Source organism: Leucoraja erinacea, chromosome 40 (assembly GCF_028641065.1).
Source record: "Leucoraja erinacea ecotype New England chromosome 40, Leri_hhj_1, whole genome shotgun sequence".
In the NCBI taxonomy this organism is placed as follows: domain Eukaryota; kingdom Metazoa; phylum Chordata; class Chondrichthyes; order Rajiformes; family Rajidae; genus Leucoraja; species Leucoraja erinaceus.
Window position 1 is genome coordinate 1,755,252 of NC_073416.1, and position 16,206 is coordinate 1,771,457.

At 42.7% G+C, this 16,206-nt stretch overlaps 1 protein-coding gene across 2 annotated transcripts in view; it reads right to left on the reverse strand.

Annotated features, from left to right (window-relative positions):
* The window catches only part of LOC129714723 (vitamin D3 receptor B-like), a 116,246-nt gene that overhangs the window by 36,019 nt on the left and 64,021 nt on the right, over window positions 1–16,206 (reverse strand). For both annotated transcript variants that reach the window (XM_055664501.1, XM_055664500.1), the window contains 2 exons: window positions 12,267–12,435; window positions 5,538–5,668 (listed from right to left, as the gene is read on the reverse strand). In XM_055664501.1, the coding sequence (XP_055520476.1) occupies window positions 5,538–5,668; window positions 12,267–12,418 (283 nt within the window). In that variant the 5' untranslated portion in view covers window positions 12,419–12,435. The remainder of the gene's footprint in view (window positions 1–5,537; window positions 5,669–12,266; window positions 12,436–16,206) is intronic.

A 16,206-nucleotide genomic window follows, 5' to 3' on the forward strand; every position in this document is an offset into this window, starting at 1 on the left:
AGTGGGGTGACATAGAACTAGTGTAGGGGTGATCGATGGTCAGCATAGACTCAGTGGGCTGAAGGGCCCGTTTCCATGGTGAATCTCTAAACTAAACTAAACCTGTTGGATGAGTTGCATTTTATTTTACAAATGTCATGAGAAATGTATTTAGTTGGTTTGTGGCAGTAGTTGGCACAGAAATGCCTGTTCCGGAAAAGAATCCGAGCAATTAATTGTGGGTGATTACATGCTTGGCAGCTTTCCCAAACTATCTAACAATTAGATGTGGTTGATACGAGTGGTTTACAACTTTCAAAATTTCCTTTGCTTGACATGTGATTGATATTTCATGAGATGCAATGCCACAGGTGCACACTGGCAGCAGAGTGAATTATATAGATAGATGCAGCTGAATATAGCACTGGCAGTTGCATGTCAAATTTTATATGGGGCACAAAACCAAACGATTAATTTGAAAGGTCCAAAACTTTGTTTCTGTAGCCAATCTACGAAAGCAACAGCAGACAGAAATGTTTAAACTGCAAACTCCCAACCAAAATAAAAATTCTGACGCGAGATCAAATAACTAATAAAAAAAGTTCTCTTCGATGTACAAATTCCTGTCAGAAGTCAACTGATGCCACAAAGCGCAGCCTTACTGTTTATTGTCTAGCACCTGTTGATTTTATCTTTCAGCTATAACTCCTATGAAGAGACTTTGATTATTTGCCAAATTTAATTATGGGAATACCGTGGACCAGGCTAATATGTACAGGAGTTGTTATGAGGATCGGTTGCAGGGAAAAGAAAAAACGTTCAGACGTAGTTCAGTCGGGGATGCAATCGCTGCCTGCTGGTGTTTAGTTGGCTTGTATTGGGAGATTGATGGATTGGTGAATCAGGAAATCAGTAGATGGGTACTTGGGACAGCGAGGTTCACAAACTTTGGGGTGGGGGTGTGGAGGCTCTGTATGGGTTGAATGAAGGCCATAAGCTAGGAGTCAGAGTTATTATGGTTGTGGGGGTAGGGGGAACGGCTGGGCAGAGAGCCCGAGGAGTAGGCAGGGAATATCTCAAAGGGGATCTTTGAGTGTCTGTGACCCCGTGTCTACTCAAGCTTGCTCAGCGAGGTCCTCTTTCAGCTTCACACCTGCAAGAGGCTCACTGGCTGAAAATTACAGTATCGGCACCCGAATGCACACCTCTTAGCAATGGATCCACTGCTCAGGTCTGGGGTCCTGCGTGAATCAACGCAACAGGTCCACAAAGGACCAGGAATGAAAACCATGAATTTAATGCAACTTACAAAATGTCTCCAAACGCTAATAGGATTTCCATTGTTAGAAATTGTATTGCATAATGCACCAAAACATGGCACTATGCAATCAAATCATGAGAACAAAATCTGTCAACATACAATAGTAAATTAAATTTACATACAAAAATATTGTTAATTACAGAGGGCTTAACCTCAAACCATTAACATGGAAGTTATCTTGAGATTTGTTCAGATAAGGAGATCCCACATGATACATTCATTTGACTGACATTCTCACTATAACTAAAGAGTTACTTAGTCACATCTGTGAATATTTCTCCTTTGATAAGTGGCACTAAAATAGTGTAACATACAGTAGATCATATCGGTGATCTGCTTCCTCTCAAAACTAATCCTGTTCAGATCTTAAACCTATTCACATCAGACCAGGGTTGGCTGGCAATTAAGATTTCACTTGGAGCAGAGAAAGCTGTAAAGTGCTGGCCAGGAATTTTTCCTTCCACCACTGTTTACTGAAGGGTAAATACAATTTTTGATAAGGATTTGCACAAAACAACTCAGTGGATGAGAATATGAGCTCCTGTACTGCTTTGCCCACAATGTTTCCATCCATTAAAGCAAACAAAGAACAAATGTAGTTGGCAAACTCAAAAGCATGACCATGGCCTTTAATTCTGGAAAAGTACAATCTTAGAAGCCATTTTAAACAATCAATAAAAATGATAGATTATCTCCAACATTACAAGAACCAGTTTTTAAAAATCTTCATTAGATATTTGCATGCATCAGTAAAAAATACTGTGCTATTGAAATAACTGGAAATGTTATTTATAGGCAGTTTATACAAATTCCCTCTTTCTTTTAATTTGAATCTGTCGCCTTGGTATAAACTTGACTTGACTTGGTCACAGATTCAATAGCTCAACCCCGTTGGGCTTTTTTCTCCACTGAGCGGGACATGCCTCAATGGACTGAGTAGTCTCTAGCATTGAATGCTGGATGTTAGAAAAGTCTGCATCTGAATCTACTGCAACATTAGCAGAGAGCATTCTTCTCGATTTTGAAGAACCGGGAAGGGATTTTTTAAATAAACTAGGGTTAAGATGGAAGCAGAGCATTGATTTACTACCGGCTTTCTGCAGGGGAGGGGCAAGTGAAGAAAAGAAAGAATGGCAAACAGAGTCTGTTAATTGTTAATCTTTATAACAAATATGTTTTACCATTGCTATAAAGGTGCAGTTTTCTTTGAACCCTGTGATGATAAAGTTTTCCTCCCATTCACCAGATAGACTATTGTTTAACTCAGTTTCAAACTATGCAGTGGAGCAAGATTCAACAGCAGACAAACAGTACCAATGTTAAAATGTTAAACACCAAAGTTCTGAGGTGGTATTCCAGGACAACAGGATAAATGTCTGTGTCTCTGGTGATAATGACTAGTCTCATGAGCGAGGTTATTAATCCTCATTCATAAAGATAGTCAATGTGGATATGTTTAACGAAGGCCACGTCAGACTGACTGAACATTTTGAGGAAGCAACAACGAGGATCAATAAAGGTGATGCATTTGATGTAGCCCATATGACATCGTTGGCAAAGTCCTACAAGGCAGCTTGATCAGAAAAGTAAAAAGCCAACAGATCCAAAGGAAAGTGGAAAGTTAAAGGTGATGGCAGAAAGGAAAGGGTAATATACAGCGATGGGAAACTGTATTGGGGTTCCACAGGGCTCAGCGCTACTTTCTGGATATGGTGTCGAAGCAGCACAGATTTTAATGGTAGCATCGCCTGATGATCACATCAAAGGTGATGTAGTGGTCACAATGAGATACTGATTGTGAACATGTCAGATTGTATATCTGCCACAATGAGTGACACCGAGTACACTCTCCACTGGCATTCCTGAGGAGGCTTAACCACTGTGTGGGGAGAGCTGATGGAGTTGAATATGTTTTCTATATCAATGGTGGAGCTAGGGTTGTGTAGGAGAGGCTAGGGTGTATTGGGTAGCATTGGATAGATTCACAATTAGTGTAATTAATTGTGTGCATTTGCACATCTCTCTATCTGCAGAAGTATCAGAAAGCAGCAGTATTTTCATTGATCTAAAGTTCACCTTGAGGTATTGTGTAAGATTATGACATTTCTCCTGCCATTGTGCCAGAGTAGGCATTTCACTAGTGGCCGAGACAACTATAGTTAGCTTTTGCCAGCCCCTAGAATGGTGGTTGTGGCAGATCTCCTGCAGTGCTCACCACCCTCCACCCCTATCCCACCACCCACCCTAACACACAGGGCCTCATTCCTTGTCTTTCACGAATACAAGATCATTCAAATTTGTACTAAGGGGAAATAAGCAAAGTATCTACATGTTACTGTGGATTGATAGAAAGTCTTTGTTGGGCAGCACAGTGGGGCAGCGGGTAGAGTTGCTGGCTCACATTGCCATGTTCGGTTCCGACATCAGGTGCTGTCTATGTGGAGTCTGCACGTTCTCTCTGTGACCGCGTGGGTTTCTTCCGGATGCTCCGGTTTCTTCCCACATCCCAGATGAGCGGGTTTGTAGGTTAATTGGATGCTGTAAATTATTCCCAGTGAGTAAGAAGTGGATGCATAGAACTATTATGAACAGTGAGCAATGGTTGGTATGGACTTTTGAAGGATCTGTTCGAAGGACCTGTTTCCATGCTGTATCTTTCAATGCTTTCTTCCTCTCACTTCATATGATTACTGAAGGTTAAACATTTTTCTCAAAAATATTTTTTGTGGAAGCCAATGGCACTCAATCGTAAAAGGCATATACTGCTGTCTCCTCCCATCCCCCAGCCTTCGTGCTCCTCCTCCTTTTTCCTTTCTTGTCCCCGCCCCCGATCAGTCTGAAGAAGGGTTTCGGCCCGAAACGTTGCCTATTTCCTTCGCTCCATAGATGCTGCTGCACCCGCTGAGTTTCTCCAGCTTTTTAGTGTACCTTCGATTCTCCAGCATCTGCAGTTCCTTCTTAAACACTGTGTATACTCCACGGCGTTATCTCTTCAAGGTATGCCTACCTTGAAGAAGTTCTCCTTTTCTCTCTGGAGACAGTTTCACAACCTCCTCTCTAACTGTCCCCCATCTGTGATCCCCCCTGCCCTCCAACTCTATGACCACATTCTTAGTCCTTGCTGTCTCCTCCCCTTCCTCAGTCCCCCTGCTGTCTCCTCCCATCCCCCAGCCTTCGGGCTCCTCCTCCTTTTTCCTTTCTTGTCCCCGCCCCCGATCAGTCTGAAGAAAGGTTTCGGCCCGAAACGTTGCCTATTTCCTTCGCTCCATAGATCCCCCCCGCTGAGTTTCTCCAGCTTTTTTGTGTACAAGATACAAGATACAAGTGTTCCTTTATACCACAATACACAAAACAAAATGACTCTTCATAATTGCTGATTTTCTTAAGGGATTTAAATATGTGGAGGCTGAATAAACACAGCAATTGGACATCATTTAGGAAGATAAATTATCTGTTGAGTGACTGCAACTGGAGGTCAAAGATGTAACTGATGTGCACAACTGTAAAATTGGATTTCGTCTGTAATTCGTAGTATGTGAAGTAATATCGATTGTATTGAACAGAATGACGTACAGTACACAATGATATTAAAGCTAATAAATATATTACTGAAAGTAGTGTCGTTGCCAGTGCTCAGCTGGGCAGTTTTGTCACAACAGAGACAAGATTCTCCACATTCTCGATGCAAAAGATACACTTATAAAATCTGTTGACTGGTTGGTGAGAAAATATTTTTTAAACAGTACAACAACGAAGAAATAACTGCCATATTCTTGATGTGATTAACCAAAGCAATGGAAGTTAATAAACTCATCTCTGGAGCTAGGTTTCTTGGACATCGAGGCATGTAGGACATTTTGTTCAGAATGATAGCAACATGGGCTATTTAAGGGCCTGTCCCACTTGCCGATTTTTTTCGGCGACTGCCGGCATCATTGACTGACGTGTCAGGTCACCAAAACGTGGCTGCGTGATGTGGCGGTGACGTGCCGTGATAACCCATCACGTGCTGTGTTTTTTCGAGTGTCGCAACGTTTTTCTGTCGCCGCTGGATTTTGAAATGTGCAAAATCTTTTGGCGACACTGATATGACACCGCAAAATTCACCAAGTGGCACAGGCCCTTAAGGTCTTCATTGTTATTACAATTCCAAGAGCAATAGCATGTGTAGCTGATTAGCAGAAATTGTGTTCCCCAATTTCATTGAAAGCTTCTTGTTTGAAGTGTAAGTACTTACATTCTTTCATCATGCCAATATCTTGGCATCGCTTGAGTCTACATGCTTGGCAATGCCTTCTATTATCCTTCGTAATTGAGCAATTGCCATTAAAAGGACAGGTAAAATTGGCCTTTTTCTTCATGCTTCTCCTGCAAGAGGGTAGGGAGAAAATAAAAATAAATAGAAACTTAACAGTGAAGACTATATGTATGTGATTACAAAGGACATGCACAGTTCACCTTAATTTTCTTTCTAAGAACAGTGCTAACAATTTTACAACCATTGAAAAGAAAATACTTGGCATCAGGAAGCATTGACATTGAACAAGTTTATATGCTTTGAAACATCAGGTTAGAAGAAAACAATAGCAACCTGTCACAGATGTTCCAGTCTTAACTGAGGTATCAAGGGGGCGACAGCACACAATGATGGAAAAGGAGAAGTTAAAAAAACCAAGCAGGATTCCTCTTCAAGGGTGATATTCAATGACCTCTGGTGAACAGTGAATGATTGATAGGAATTGATTACATTTCAATGCTACGCCACCAGATCTGTTAACATTGGTTAGCCTCGCTTACCTTGAGAATAGCTATTTCAACAAGGACCTGGAGGGCCATTATTAAAAAGCACAAAGCTGCAAGAGATGTTTTTGTGCTATTATGGTAACTCGAATAATAGAGTTCAAGAATATTTGTCTGGAAAAAAACTATTGCACAATCCGTCTATTTTGGCATCATGCAGCCAAAAATCACTTTCTTCCGAGAGTGAAATGCAATAATACCCATTTTTGGAGGGCACATGTCACCCTTGTATCCCGGACACTATTGCGGTCTTGGTCATGCAGAGGTTGATAAGAAAAGTTTCATTTGTAAGATTACAGGTAACTTAAAACGAAGTTCTCCCAGAATGGACAATCACTGATCACTGTACTGGAGGACAGTACAGGATTGGCAACTCTTCACTGACCCTTCAGTGCTGGATCAGTATCCCTCCACTCCCACCCAACATGCCCCTTACATTGTCATCAACCATCTCCCCAAAACTCTTGGCTCCTTCTGAGGCCCCTCTAATCATTGCAACTGCCTGACCGAGCCATTCTGCCAAGCTCATAGGTCCCAATCCCTGAAGCCCCAATAAGCTACTCAAATCCCCTGAACCCTCAGCTTTGACCCTTGTTCAGCAACTGCATCACCACCTCGCCCCATCCATATCTCCTCTGTGGACCTGATCCTTGGCCCAAATTCTCTGACACTCCTTGAATTCAATCCATACCTCCCCATTTCTGATCCCCAGGCCAAGCCAACATATAAATCTTCCTCAAATGTATTCTCAACATGGTTGACAGTTTTATTGTCATAAGTAGCGAAACGGAAGAATGACATTCTTACTTGCAGCAGCAACGCAACGGGTTTGTAAACACGGTCATCAATAGATAATATAATAAACAAACAAAACTGTTCAATAAATAACAAAGATCAATGTGGTGCACAAACAAAACAAAACCCAAAGTCCCTAGTACTACCAAAGCAGTTTGGAGTTTAGCTGGAGTTTGTAGTGTTTAATAGCCTGATGGTTGTAGGGAAGAAGCTGTCCCTGAACCTGGATGTTACAGTTTTCAGCCTCCTGTACCTTCTTCCCCATGGCAGGAGCGAAATGAAAGCGTGGCCAGGGTTGCGTGGGTCTTTAATGATGATGGCTGCCTTTTTTCTTTTTTTTTCTTTTTTTTTTTAATTTAAAAAAATATTTTTGTTACAAGTAAGTAGAATAATGTGGTACCACAGTACCTAATACTTATTGACATATTACATTTCATATACAACTTCTTATTTTTAATTTAATAATAAAACTGGAGTAAGGAAGAAAAGAGTAGAAAAAGAGAAATTATCAGAGGTTACACAAAAAAGCTGGAGAAACTCAGCGGGTGCAGCAGCATCTATGGAGCGAAGGAAATAGGCAACGTTTCAGGCCGAAACCCTTCTTCAGATGAAGAAGGGTTTCGGCCTGAAACGTTGCCTATTTCCTTCGCTCCATAGATGCTGCTGCACCCGCTGAGTTTCTCCAGCTTTTTTGTGTAACCTTCGATTCTCCAGCATCTGCAGTTCCCTCTTAAACAAGAGAAATTATCATATGGCTGCCTTTTTGAGACGGCCTTTTCCCCAACCCCGACCACACCTATGTGTCGGAAGGAACTGCAGATGCTGGTTTACACTGAAGATAGACACAAAATGCTGAAGTACTGCAGCGGGGCAGGCAACATCTCCGGCGGAAAGGAATAGGTGACTTTTCAGGTCGAGACCCTTCTTCCGTCTGAAATGAAATTTACATGGGGGAATCCAGAATCAAAATGGTTCTTCATACCCTGATGCAATGCCCATGTTATGGCCCTAATGGGGTGCAGTGGAATTTCTAAGCATTTTTATTTCATTTTAGTCGCAACAGTGCAAAACACGTTGGGCCCTGGAACGTGCAGTGTAACAGTCAGAGTGGGACCTAAACATTTGGAATCCAAAGACAAACAGCTGGGGACAGCAAACTATTTTATTAGTTGTGATTTGTCAGGAAACAATAAAAAAGTGTCATAAATTAACAGTGGACATCAACAGCTGGCGATGATTTAAACTCGTGGCCGATTTGAATTCCAGGGAACATTCTAGCCCAGGGAATGAACACATCTCACTGTTAACAATTTCCAGTTGTTTTCCATAAATTCAAAAGGCTAATTCTGACATGTGTGAAAGAACACAAGGAATGCAACATCTTCCTCTTCGACTCCTTTACTCAAATAAAGGCTGGAAGAATTTCAGAAGATGTCTACCGCTCAAATTTCTTCACAATTAGTCGAGACACAGTTACTGCAGGGAGTAGAGCTAGCAAGAAATACAACTGCTATTTATGCATCTGACAGACATCCACAACTGGCTTCCCGTCTTCCGTCAGAGATATAACTCGATGCATCAACACACAAATCCTATATATACTCCTCTCATGATCAGTTTAATTTCAACTGTTACATGTGGATAAAGTAGGTACGAGTGCAGTAACAAATGATGATGTGGAAAGCTAGGCTAGGCTATATCAATCTCATTTTAACCACAAGATAAATAACTGCCTGACAATAGGTCCTGGGTTAAACTTCCTTTCTTTTCTCTCTTCAACATAGAGCATTTCCAAGAGCTTTAACTCAGCAGTAGAATTTATACTGCTTTGACCCAAGCAATCGTTCCAGGTGCGACAGAGGTTTACCTGCATCTCTTCCAACCTCATCCATTGCGTCCGCTCGATGTCAGCAGATCTATATCGTAACCAAGCGGATTGGGCGATGTTTCGAAACAGCTCGGGCTAGGCTACCTCCCGGTGGCTCATCAACTCTCACCTTTGTAACCGAGCAGCACCGAAATAGGAACAGCACCTATATTCCGTTTGGGGACTGCCTGACAATAGGTCCTGGTCTCCTCCCCCCCTCCTCAGCCCCCCTGCTGTCTCCTCCCATCCCCCAGCCTTTGGGCTCCTCCTCCTGTTGCCTTTCTTGTCCCCACCCATCCCCGCCCCCGATCAGTCTGAAGAAGGGTTTCGGCCCGAAACGTTGCCTATTTCCTTCGCTCCATAGATGCTGCTGCACCCGCTGAGTTTCTCCAGCTTTTTTGTGTAACCTTCGATTCTCCAGCATCTGCAGTTCGCTCTTAAACACAGTAGAATTTATACCCTGGATTTAGAAGGCTGAGGATTCAAACCCATCTAGAGAGTTGAACATACAATTTAGTCAGACTCTTCAGTGCAGTACATCATCCAGGCACATGTGGCCTCAGCTTAATGATATGATACTGAAGAGGGTAATGGAATGGTTACAGATCAACTCTGGTGTACTAATCTCCAGAGCAAATAATTTAGTTCAGACAGTTAATGGGAGGGATTGAGATACTTCTTGCGATGTAAATATTCCACAGACCACATCATCCCAAACGGTTTCCCCCATCTGGCTGGAGACTGGTAATGGCACAACACATGTCTTGCAAACTTTTCCAGCAAATAAAGGGTCTGTGAACCGATGAAGGAGAGAAACAGCTAATGTCTGTGTATTGCAAGTAAATCGCATTTGGTTCTGTGATGTGGAGGAGTTATTGGATGCAAGCGTGCACGAGAAAGTGATCAAATGAATGAGAAACTGAGGAAGAACATTAATGCGTTCAGGAGTCGAGAGAGTCACACTGAGACAGTACAAGAACGATATTTGACAGTGATAGGGCATACTCAAGAGCGGAGTAAGGTGAGGATGAGACACAAAGAGAACAACTGGGATATTGAAGAATCAGAGGCGTGTAAAGGCACAAAAGGAAGAAAATAGCAGTATCAAGTATAAAAGTATGATTTAAAGTAACGGCAATAAGGGGCAATGTTGACTCTGGGGGGTAGTCTTGGTCATGCCTTAGTTTCAAGCATCCGATATTCTATGAGGTCAGAGGAAAATGCGTTTCTAAGCCCAGCTCAATGATTTGAAATGCAAGGAGGCGAGAAGATTTATGGACTTGGATCTTTGCCAGCATTTAGCGTGCTGCAGCTACTAAGGAGTAACTATTTACAGTTCGCTAATTATTGAATGAGAAATTGTGATAACATGTATCTAATCTTCTTGGAAGTTGAATGACATCCAGAAAAAAATGCCATAAGATATTGGCTGAACATACATACGAGTAACCCATTTAATATCTTTAAACCCGAGCCAAGCAGTTACTGTACACTGTGACAGGTTCAATACATACTAAGTATGATCACAACAGCAAAGGAACAGGAGCTGACCCCTTGAGGTTATTCCACAGTTCAAAGAAATCATGATTGATCCACATCCCAACTCAAGTCACCTGCCAAGGCTTGATAACCCTGTCAGTCTGAAGGAGAGTCTCGGCCCGAAACGTCACCTATTCCTTTTCTCCAGAGATGCTGTCTGACCCACTGAGCTACTCCAGCTTTTTTAAGGGGTTGGACAGGCTAGATGCAGTGTCGAACCCACAGAGGGTAGTTGAGGCCACTTGAGGGAGTTTGTGGCCCTTGTGGCTAAGGGGATCTTGGAGAGAAGGCAGGACGGGATACTGAGATGATCCCATGATCAATTGAATGGCGGTGCAGGCTCGAAGGTATGGCTACTCCTGTCCTCTCTATGTCCTCTCCAGAGATGCTGCCTGAGTTATTCCAGTATTTTGTGGCCACCCCCGACTCACAAGATGCACCAGGGAGCCCTTCTTTACTAACCGCATGGTCCATTTGTCGCAGCTGTTATTGTGGCTCACACTGTAGCCCCCGAGGACAGCACTTTCTTTAGGCCGCTGCCACTGGATGCCCACAGTCACCGTGGGGCTCCCTTCCCCTTTCACCATCTGCTGCTCCTTCGCATCGGCCATCGCTTTGTCCGCTCCACTTCCGCCCCCAGCAGAGTGTGAGCAGGGCAACTGCCGATTGGGGTGGGGGTGGAAAAAGAGGTCGTCATCTTGTGGGAGGGGAGAGAAGGCAGCCCCGTGGTGGCTGGTTGCGTCTTCTCATTGACCGTGGGAGGATTATTAACCATCAACTGCAGTCCTTTGTTTCAACTACATACTGTACAGTGATAGTCCCATACTCGGTTATAGGGGATAATTGGCAATAATGGAAGCTGCTCCCCAGGCCCTCCCAATACGAGGGTTTACTGTATTGGATTTGTATAGCTAATTTGTGCTTTTACATTTCTCTGGATTAAGACATTTAACCTCCAAAACATGCATGGAATATTAATTTATTTCTTTATGGTTGGGAGTTTCTGGCTACAGGACATTGAGCACGTTATTGTCAGTTGGAGTTTTCCAAAGATATCCATAAATCTTTCAGTTTATATTGAAGATGCTGCATTTTTTCAGCAAGAACCAGGCAATTAGCCAGAGGCTTGGAATACTGCTATTTTGCCAAATGTACTTACCTTACAGAATTCTGTTAAAAATAGCAATTTTTAAACTCAGCCAGTATGTATATCGTTCAGGGATTGTAAATTCTAGGATCTGGTGTGACCAGCCTGCTACATGGTAGTAAGTTTGTAACAAGCCATCAGATTAAACCAAAAATCCAGTCCAGGACATAAATTGAGATATTTTGCTGTTCCATTGAGCAGTCAAGTGATGGAACCTTAATGTGAGATATCTCCTGATTTTAATATCATCTTTTAACGGATGCACTGGCTCAGTTGAAACATTCAAAAGGGAGTTGGACTAAATCTTTATTTGGGAGGAAGCAGAAAGAAATATTTTGAAACAGCATTTCTATTAATTGCTTATATGATCACAATGCACACCTCAGAAATCAGAGAACTGAAGTGGAAGCTTTAGAAAGGAGACGAGAAGGAACTTCTTTAGCCAGGGGGTGGTGAATCTGCGGAATTTATTGCCACCGACGGATGTGGAGGATGGATATTTTTTGAGGCAGGGATTGAGAGATTCTCGATTGTAAGGGGTGAAGGCAGGAGAATGAGGTTGAGAGGGATAGATCAGCCATGATTGAATGGCAGAGTAGTTGTGATGGGCCGAATGGCCTTATGAAGCAAGTCACCCTTGGTAATGAAGGGACTGTCATACACCATCATGAGTATTGAGATTAAGTTAAAACTACATCATTGCAAATGCATGTCAACAATTCCCTGGCGCTGGAACCCGCAGCACCACTTTACATGGTACTATGACTCAATGAAACATGTTTTTTTGCAAATTGAATATAGATTTAACAGTTTCTTACCTGAAGAAGCCTTTGCAGCCTTCACATGTCATAGCATTGAAATGGAAACCAGTTGCTTTGTCTCCACAAACGCCACATATCCGTGGGCAATTTCTATCAAATTCATCATCTTCAGGATGAAATGCAGAAGTGCTCACTGCCATCTGTTCCATTTCTGTGATTCTTGGAACTGGAAACAAGAAAAAAAAAAATTTGAAAATTGATACCCATATTGAAACAGGAATTATGGATAAAATGAAGTTACATGTTTTTAGTATAGTTTTTTAATACCATTCGGCACACTTGATTGAATCAGTGGCCTGAACTGTCGACTGTAGCTGATAAGATTCTGAAATCCATTCGCAAGATGGTGTCACTGGCAAGGCCAGCAATAATTGCTCATCATTAACTGCCCTTGAGAAGATGGTAGTGAACCACCTTCATCAAATTCTGGTGAAGATGCTCCAAGTGTGCTGTTCAGAAGGGAGTTTACACCCAACACCATTGAAGGATTAGCAAAAGATCTCCAAGTCTAGATAGACTTTAGGAGGAGAACTTGGAGATTATGTGTTTTTTCAAACCATTGCCGTCCTTGTCCTTGGTAGAAATCACGGGATTTGGAGGTCCTGCTGAAGAAGGCTTCACAAGTTACTGCAGCAGATCATATAGATAGAACACAATGTAGGCATGGCTTGTGGTTGAGGCAAATTAAAGTTCGGATGCTCATTGATTCAATATACCGCAAGGATACATTTTGGTGCAAGGCAAGTATTTTCCCTCCCTTCTATCACCCACTCCCACCACCTACATGCTTTGCTGTACAATCTTTCTTCCCAAGCAGTCCCTTCATTATCAAGGATGACTTGCTTCCACTTCGGTTCTGTGGTTTCTGAGGTGACGAATGAAGTCAATGGGGGAACGGTAGACTCTTCCTCAGATGAGGTAGGAGGTGGCTGATGGAGTAGGCAGTTTATGAGGTTGTGCTCTCTTTACATGGCTTAGGGAGGGCTGCTGGGTTCACCCATACATGGACTCGAAGAACCAAGAACACTCAAGGACAGAGTTAGAGTTGGTATATAATACTGCTTACTGCCGCACAGACTGTTCCACATTGTGAGAGAGTCTGTTAGTTGCCATCTAATTATTTACATCTTTACAATTTCTAGCTGAAGTTAGTTTTACTTATTCGCTTTGGATTCACAAATTGAACAAGTCTTGATTCGCTACCTCTGGTGAGAAGGAATAGGTGACGTTTCGGGTCGAGACCCTTCTTCAGACTGGGTCTCGACTTCCCTCTAGAAATGCTGACTGTCCTGCTGAGTTACTCCAGCATTTTGTGCCTATCGTCAGTTGAAACCAGCGTCTGCATTTGCTTCCTACACAAGATTAGCTACCTTGTTGGTGACCATCTACCGCCTGACTTGTTAGAATTAAACATTCACTATAGCAGTACATATGCAGGGTTGTACTTTAATAAACAGCAAAGGACCTAATGTATTCCTTCAGAGAGAATCTGCTTAATTCCATCTGCTGTGACTAAATAAAGGATCAAGGACACAGAATGGAAAATACATAATCTTTTGTGATGATGATCTAACCTATACAGAATGAATAACTCAGGAGGGCAAAATCCCAATGACTTATACAGATGCACGAAAAAAGCCTGAAGCAATCTATCTCTCTCACATATATTTATGACTGTCTGTCAGCACCTGATCTCAGTTTAGCATCTTCACAACAGAATAAATTGCACTGGTAAATCACGTCACAAAGAGGGGAAAGATTCAATGAGAACCAGAGGGCCAACTTTTTCCACAAAGAGGGTGGTTGGTATATGGAGCGAGCTGTCAGAAGAGGTAGAAACATAGAAAATAGTTGCAGGAGTAGGCCATTCGGTCCTTCGAGCCAGCAGCTCCATTCAATATGATCAGTACCCCGTGCCTGCTCGCCCCCCCCCCTGATCCCCATATCCCTCGATTCCATTAGCCATAAGAGCTAAATGTTTTTCTCTCTTGAAAACATCCAGTGAATTGGCCCCCACTGCCTTCTATGGCAGAGAATTCCACAGATCCACAACTCTCTGGGTGAAAAGTTTTTCCTCATCTCAGTCCTAAATGGCCGACCCCTTCTTCTTAAATTGTGCTCCTGGTTCTGGACTCCCCCAACATCGGGGACATTTTTCCTTAAGGATTTTTTATGTTTCTATTAGATCCTCTCTCATCCTTGTAAATTTCAGTGAATGCAAGCCCAGTCGACCCATTCTTTCATCATGTGTCAGTCCTGCCATCCCGGGAATTAACCTGGTGAACCTATGCTGCACTCCCTCAATAACATGAATAGCAATGGCAAGGTAGTTGAGGCAGGCATTATAACGACATTTGGACATATGCATGGATAGAAACAGTTTAGAGGGATATCGGCCATATGCAGGGAGGTGGGACTCGTGTAGATGGGGCAACTTGGTCGGAATGGACACGTTGGGCCGAAGGGCCTGCTTACGTGCTGTATGGCTCTATGAAACATAGAAAGTAGGAGTAGGAGTAAGCCATTCCGCCTTTCGTGCCTGTTCCGCTGTTCAGTACAATTGTTGGGCGAAATGGTATGTAAAAGAACTGGTCAGATACATGCATACTTTCTGACATCTTAATCACTGGCAGATGCGACTCCATGGCTGAAGCCCTGATGTCAGTGCCATGAATAGATCAGCAGATGGGAAGAATACCAATTGTTTCCCTTATGAAAGCGTGGTGAGCAAAGCAGGCAGACACATTTTCATGAATCTTACAATGACATTCCATGTCCCCGCTGCACCACACTAATTCAACACAAGTTACCCACACATCATTGGTTTAGCACACCTGTTGAGGTGAGAACGCATTTCTACGCCATTGAGTTTTTGATTAACAATGCTCTCTAACACCCAAGTAATCATTTGGGTAGATCATCTGTATACATAAAGCAAATGAAACAGAGCGACTTCGAATGGGAGAGCCATATTACATTATTAAATAAAGTAAATAGGTAAATAACACACCTTAAAATCATTTCAATTAAATGCAATCACAAAGGTGTTTCAACTTGGATTTCTTAACCGTAACCAATGGCAGCCAACTCACTACGGAATAAACTCACAGATGACCACAGTGGAAATAGGATGCTAATCTTCAGGGATTTAAACAAACAACATTCCTTAGTTTGAAAGCTAATCCTCTTGTATTATGTAGTAAATTATGGCAGACTTCTGTGTGGGGGCCCCCACAACCCTAAGTATAGCAGGAGTTGAGTGTGTAGTAACTGATTGCAACAAATGCTGGGTGTGAGAGAATATACAAGGGAATAAATCTACAGGCTATGACCAAGATCAGCCATGACAAAACAGCATCTTGTCACGAACAGATCAAAGAGTTCAAGTGTTAATTCTGACACTAATTCTTTTGTCCACAATTGTCTGAATCAAGTCACCAGTTCAATAACATCCTGCATTTATATAGCGCTGTCAAATTTGAAAGGTCTCTCAAGGGACTTCATGGACATAAAATCAGAAAAATGGATGCTGAACCAAAGGAGGGGTAACTGAAATTTGTCAAAAATGAATGTTAACTGCAAATGGAATGGAATAAGAATACGTTATTGCCTCGTGACTGGGCACAGTGAGATTCTTTGCTGCATACACAATGCATACAAATAGGGGCCACCAACGGCGCTGACAAACTTACAAAGCACGCTGGCTCCCCTTTTTGTTCTCCCTTTCCCCCCACGTCGGGTCCCCATTGTCCTTTGTTCTCTCCCCCCCTCCCCAATTGTCTGTTGTTCTTCTCCCTCCCTCACAGTGGTCTCCCCACACTGGGTCCTCCATTGTTTTTCCCTTCCCCCCCTCATGGTGGTCCTCCATGCTCACACCGACTGGCCGCCGCCGCCACGAGACTTCACCACCGCCGAGGCCTCACCTCTGTCGACGCCC